This window comes from Alexandromys fortis, unplaced genomic scaffold, assembly GCF_014885135.2.
Source record: "Alexandromys fortis isolate MF-2015 unplaced genomic scaffold, M_Fortis_MF-2015_v1.1 scaffold_543, whole genome shotgun sequence".
NCBI lineage: Eukaryota > Metazoa > Chordata > Mammalia > Rodentia > Cricetidae > Alexandromys > Alexandromys fortis.
Genome location: NW_026068441.1, coordinates 21,956 through 28,312, shown reverse-complemented (window position 1 = coordinate 28,312; position 6,357 = coordinate 21,956). Strand labels below are relative to the sequence as shown.

At 39.9% G+C, this 6,357-nt stretch overlaps 1 protein-coding gene across 1 annotated transcript in view; it reads left to right on the top strand.

The window, feature by feature from the left end:
* LOC126495706 (carcinoembryonic antigen-related cell adhesion molecule 3-like) overlaps positions 1-1,582 on the top strand; it is a gene marked incomplete at its 5' end in the record, with an annotated part of 71,275 nt that extends 69,693 nt beyond the window's left edge. Inside the window, 3 exon segments of the mRNA XM_050133302.1 lie at positions 253-612; positions 1,214-1,272; positions 1,274-1,582. Coding sequence (XP_049989259.1) covers positions 253-612; positions 1,214-1,272; positions 1,274-1,582 — 728 coding nt within the window.
* Between the last annotated feature and the right edge of the window lie 4,775 nt (positions 1,583-6,357).

The window sequence follows — 6,357 nt, the reverse complement described above, 5'->3', positions numbered from 1 at the left end:
AAAGTGAGGATTCTATAGAGGAAGAGATCAGAGAGGCTTCCTCACACCAATTCAGGGCAATGGTAAAAGGAAAGCCAGCCATACACCTGATCAGAGAATTCCTTAAAGATGAATTTCAATCAGAGGCTCTGAGGTCATGGAGGTCAAGCTGCTCATGTGTCCAGGAGGGTACAGAAACCCCTGCTCACACACCTAGGCTGAGTTATGGTGTCAGCTGTTCAATATTGATTGTTTTTCTCTCTTCCCTTTTAGCCTACCTTTTAACCTGTTGGCACCTGCCCACCACTGTCCAAGTCAATGTTGATTTAGTGCCACCCCATGTTGTTGAAGGAGAAGATGTCCTTCTTCATGTCTGCAATCTCCCGGAAGATCTTGTAGCCTTTGTCTGGCACAAAGGGGCGACAAAGATGGACCTCGGAATTGTACTTTATTCACTGACCACTAATTTAAACATCACGGGGCCTGGACATAGTGGTAGAGAGATAGTGTACAGAAATGGATCTCTGCGCCTCCAAAATGTCACCCAGAAGGACACAGGATTCTACATGCTACGATCCTTAAATAGGCATAAAGGAATTGTATCAACAACATCTATATACGTGCATGTATACTGTAAGTGATTCTATGTGAACTATCAGTGCTGGGTGGGTTCCTTCCACTGGATACACACAGGATGGTGGCCTGTGCCTACCTCTCCTCGACACTGTGTCCCCATCTTTGTATTTTGGCATTTAGTGTGTGACTTGCAGTGCAGACTTTCCTTTTTAGGTGGTTAGAGACACAGGATACAGCAGAGAGCAACTCCAGGGTCAGCTGCTATTTTCTTGGGTCAAAAGGATACTCATTAGCTTTGATAACTTGACTGGAACTACAAAAGGAACAGAACAATCACAAAAAGAGTAAAAGTGTGAAGAAGAAGGATCTGTAGGGGAAGAGGTCATGAAGACATCATGACAGAACCATCCTACTGTAAATTTGAGCAGAGATCTGACAGCAGTGAAATAGCAACCTCCAAGTGCAGGGACACAAATTAGGATGATAAGATACTTATCTACACAGCTAGATGGAGCAATGAACACACCTGTTCAGGATATAGGGCTTCATCTCACCAAAATGCAAAGTTCTTACTATTGATGGATCTCTCTCTCTCTCTCTCTCTCTCTCTCTCTCTCTCTCTCTCTCTCTCTCTCTCTCTCTCTCTCTCCACTTCTAGCCTTCCTTTGGACCTGTGGACCCCTTTCCACCTCTGCCCAAGTCACTATTGAATCAGTGCCCCCCTATAATTACTGAGGGGGGAAGTGTTCTTCTACTCATTCACAATCTCCCAGAGAATATTCGATCCCTTTTCTGGTACAAGGGGATGATTGTGTCCAATGATCTTGAGTTTGCAAGACACATAATAACCATGAATTCAAGTGTGCTGGGTCCTGCACACAGTGGTCGAGAGACAGTGTACAGCAATGGATCCCTTCTGCTCCAGAATGTCACCTGGAAGGATGCTGGATTATATACCCTATGAACTCTAAGTACAGATATAAAAACAGAATTAGCACATGTGCAACTGCAGGTGAACAGTAAGTGATTCTCTGTGATCATTCAGTGCAGGGTGGGACTTGGACACATAGGATTATGATGCCTGGCCTGTACCTCGCTTCCCTCTACACTGTGTCTCAGTGTTGGTATTTGAGCACTAAATGCATGACACATGTTAGAGAAAAATGATCATATGTCGGACTGTATCTTCTAACTATACCCCACACATGTCAAGGAAGACCTTGCTGGAAAATAATTTAGCCTAAGAAGTCAGAGTTAGCCCAGTCTCTTGGGGTAATGTAGAACAGGGATCCCTGAACTCTGTCATCTTTCCAAGACTGGACTACTGTGAGCGAGGCATGTTTTGCTAGGACTCAAATCTTACTTTCTTGTATAACTGATAGGGAACAATGTTTTTTCACTGTCCATATCAAACTGGTGTATTTATTAACCCCAAGTTGAAAGTGTCATAAATAAAATCCATCAACTGTGGCAGGGATCATGAAGGTATGGTGCTTACTGGCTTTCTTTACATGGCTGGTAAGTCCATTCTTATAGATCACCCAGTACATCTAGCCCAGGAGTGAGAATGCCTGAACCCTTCCACATCAATCCCATATATATATATATATATATGTATGTATATATGAAGATTGAGTGGGCAGCAGTAGAAAAAGGCCGGCCTATCTATAGGCCAATCTGGTAGTGGAATTTTCGATTGATACCTTTTATTTCAAGAGGGCTCTACATTGTGTCAAGTTCATGTTAAACTACCCAGCCTAAGTGAGCCCTTTTGAAGACCTGAACCCTGAAGATCAGACTGGTCCCAACTTTCAATCAGTACCAGTCCTGAAGAGTGCAGGACAGAGAAGAAATATCTTCTGGAAGGTGAATTTAGGAGTTGAATAAAAACACAAAGAAAACAAACCAAAATAAAAATTAAAAAAAAAAAAAACAGAAACAATAAAAACAGATAGTAAAACCCTGGAAGTTCAGGGAAAGCATCCTCTCAAAACCCTCCAGTGTGAAGTGCAGTGTTCAATGTCTGCCTGAGGACAGTAAGGGAGCAGGCATGCAGATACTTGAGGGGAGATTTCCATTCTGGAAATTTGAGTAAGAAATCAACACCTATACCTTTAACTATGCAAAACCCACATGCCTAAATGACAGTGCAACAATATATTCAACAACATAAAAAGCAAAATGTTACCACCAGAACCTAGTGGTTCTACAACAGTAAGACCTGAACATTATTCCACCATAGATGAAGTAGAAAACAAAAACCTTAAAATAATAGTATGAAGATAATAGAGGCCCTTAAAGGGGAAATGAATGTAAAAACAAATAAACATTTGGAAGAAATCAATAACTCCTTTAAGAAAGCAAGAAAGCCAAGATAAACAGTTGAATGGGTGAACAAGACAGTTCAAGAATTGAAAATTGAGCCGGGCGATGGTGGCGCATGCCTTTAATCTCAGCACTCGGGAGGCAGAGGCAGGCGGATCTCTGTGAGTTCGAGACCAGCCTGGCCTACAGAGCTAGTTCCAGGATAGGCTCCAAAGCCACAGAGAAACCCTGTCTTGGAAAACCAAAAAAATAAAAAAAGAATTGAAAATTGTAATAGAGGCAATAAAGAAAACAGAAATTAAGGGAATTCTAAAAATGGAAAATATAGAACAGGAACTACAGATGCAAGCATAAACAACAGAATACAAAAAATGAAAGAGAGACTCTCCAGAATTGAAGATACAATAGAGAGGATTGATTCATTGGTCAAAAAATGTAAAATCCAATAAATTCTTAAAACAAATCATCCGTGATATCTAAGAAACCGTGGAAAGATCAAATCTTAAGAATATTAAGGATAGAAGAAGGAGAAGAACTCAAACTTAAAGGTACAGAAAATATATTCAACAAAATCATACAGGAAAACTTTGCCAATCTAAAGATGGAAATGCCTATGAAGATACAAGAATTTTACAGAACACCAAATAATCTGTCCCCCAAAATCATACATTTGCCACATAATAATCAAAACAGTAAGCATAGAAGATAAAGCAAGAATATTAAGAGTTGTAAAATAAAAGGCCAGGTAACTTATATAGGCAGAACCATCAAAATTATACTCAATTTTTCAATGGAGATTCTGAAGTGCTGAATATTCTGGACAGACATTTTGCAGACACTAAGAGATCATGGATGCCAGCCTAGGATACTTTACCCAGTGATGCGTTTAATCACCATAGACAGAGAAAACAAGTTATTCCATGACAAAACTATATTTAACCAATACCTATCCATGAATCCAGCCTAACAGAATGTATTAGAAGGAAATCTCCAACCCAAGGATATTAGCTGCACCCACAAAACACAGGCAATAGAAAATTATACAACAGCAAATCCCAAATGAAGAGAAACACAATCATATTACCATCACCAACAACAAAACCAAGAATAACAGGGATTATCAAATCCTGATCATTAATATCCCTTAACACAATACACTCAAGTCACAAAGAAAAAGACACAGGATAACAGAATTGAAATGAAAACAGGATACATCCTTCTGCTGCATACAATGAATATACCTGAACTTCAAAGACAGACATTACCTCAGAGTAAAGGGTTGGGAAAAAAATTTCTATTCAAATGGATCTAAGAAACAAGCTGGTTTAGCTATTCTAATATCTACCAAAATATACTTCAAAATAAAATTAATCAAAATAGATCAAGAAAGATGTTTCATAGTCATAAAAGAAAAAAATCCACCAAGATGAAGTAGAAATTGTGAACATTTATGCACCCAAGACGAGGGATCCACATTTGAAAACGAAACCTTACTAGCCAGGTGGTGGCATATGCTTTTAATCTAAGCACTTGGGATGTCTGTGATTAATCTTTTGCCAAGTTCAGTAAGGACAAGGATCGAAGGCAGATATTAGAAAGACCAACAATGGTTGAATGAGGTCTTTGTAATAGGCAAAGGTCCCACAGAAAGTCATCTCTGTTATCTTTGCAGCACTGTTACACAAGGCCACTATCAGAAGCAATAATTTTAATCTCATTGAAGTTGATGACAGTAGCCTGAAAGCCTATATGTTAGTGTCAGAATACAACCTACCTGTGGGGGATAAATGGTCAAAGCCTCTTAGAAGATTATAGGCTGAAACTGTGGGAAGGCAACTGGGATTTCACATACTCATTGTGACAACTGACACAGGATCCTGTGAGCATATAATACGGAAATGTGTGACTTACAACCAAAGTGACCCAATCAACCTGAATGTTAACTGTGAATAATTTCTGTTTCCTCATGGCTATAACTACTTACATACAGAAATATAGAGCTACACTCATCCACTCTTGGGTATTGATAAAGACACCCCTACAGATAACTAGGCTGCTCTAGCACAAGCATATGCAGCAAAATTGAACATTGAGTTAGAATGGGGGGTTCTCCTCCTTCCAGAAAAGCTAAGGGGGATGAAGTCAAGGAACATCTCAGACTCAGGCTCAGTTCACACATGATAGTTCATTGAGAATGTTTGTTACGCTAGTGATTGATTAGGGCTTGTGTGTGCTACATGAGTACTCTTCTACTAATCTAAACCCCCAGTTCTGGTTGGGATCTGTCCAACTGAGGTAAAAAAAAAAAAAACAGATATTAGAGCCGCTATACATGAGGATTTTCCATTTCTTTGGAGACATCACATGTGGCTTTATTCAGTATGCTCAATATTATTCAGGTGATGGGATAATAGTCACCTCAGATAACCACATGAATCTGGGTTCACACCTCAAGCTCTTCCACAAAGTTGCTTCAATACTGTTGCCTTAACAGAGGTGGGCCCCAGATATCCTGACAGGAGTTATTTATCCAAAACTTCATTACTAACATTTGTAAATCCTATATCTCCCTTGACTAGAACTCAGTCATTAGTGTCCATAGGACCCAAGTGAAGAAAATTACAGGTCTTGAGTAGCAGATCACTGAAATGACAGCATTGACCTTTGGGTAAAGCCTTGGTTTGATGGACAGATATAGAAATTAATTCCCAGCCTGTGGGACACAAACAAATACCAAACCACTTTTGAGATTTCAGCTACATTTCTTTCTTCTCTCCTTACATCTCTGCTTTTTCTTGGCTCACCTTGGACTGTATTGGCATGTGAAGTGGTGGTGGGGCTTCTCCCAGGATGGAGGAACATCCCAAGTAGAGAAACTTTACTTAATGTAAAGTAGACTTTTCTTTCTGTCACTAACTCATGCATTACCCCTTCCATCTGCTATCATGTTCTCTATGACCCAGAAGAAATACTTAGAACTTTGACCCATGCTTATTTTCCTTTACCACAGGCGCTTCCATTTCCTGTCTTGTTTCAGCTGGTAATTGGCTTTTGCTCTGATTCCCATGGAGTCAGAAGAGGCAGGTGATGGATGTACCTTAGTGGACTGTCATAAGTCAGGATGAAACATGTCTTGATGATGCTGTTTCCTTAACTCTACATGATATCTTTTGTGGACATCATAGCATCCCTGATATTAGTATCAGGAAGGTGAGAAAAGTGACACTCAGTGTATGTGTCTTTGGGGTCTATTCTGGCTCAGATAGGACCAGCACATGTGATGACCATGGCAATCAAAGAGGGGTAGTCACTTGGAGAATGGGGAACATCCTCTGGAATATCCCTATGGAGGAGGAGGACTTAACAGTTTGAAACAGTGTCCTAGTTAGTGTTAGCTATCATCTTTTTTTTTATTTTTTATTTTTTTATTGAGAATAAGAAAAAAGTTTCCGCCTCCTCCCAGCCTCCCATTTCCCT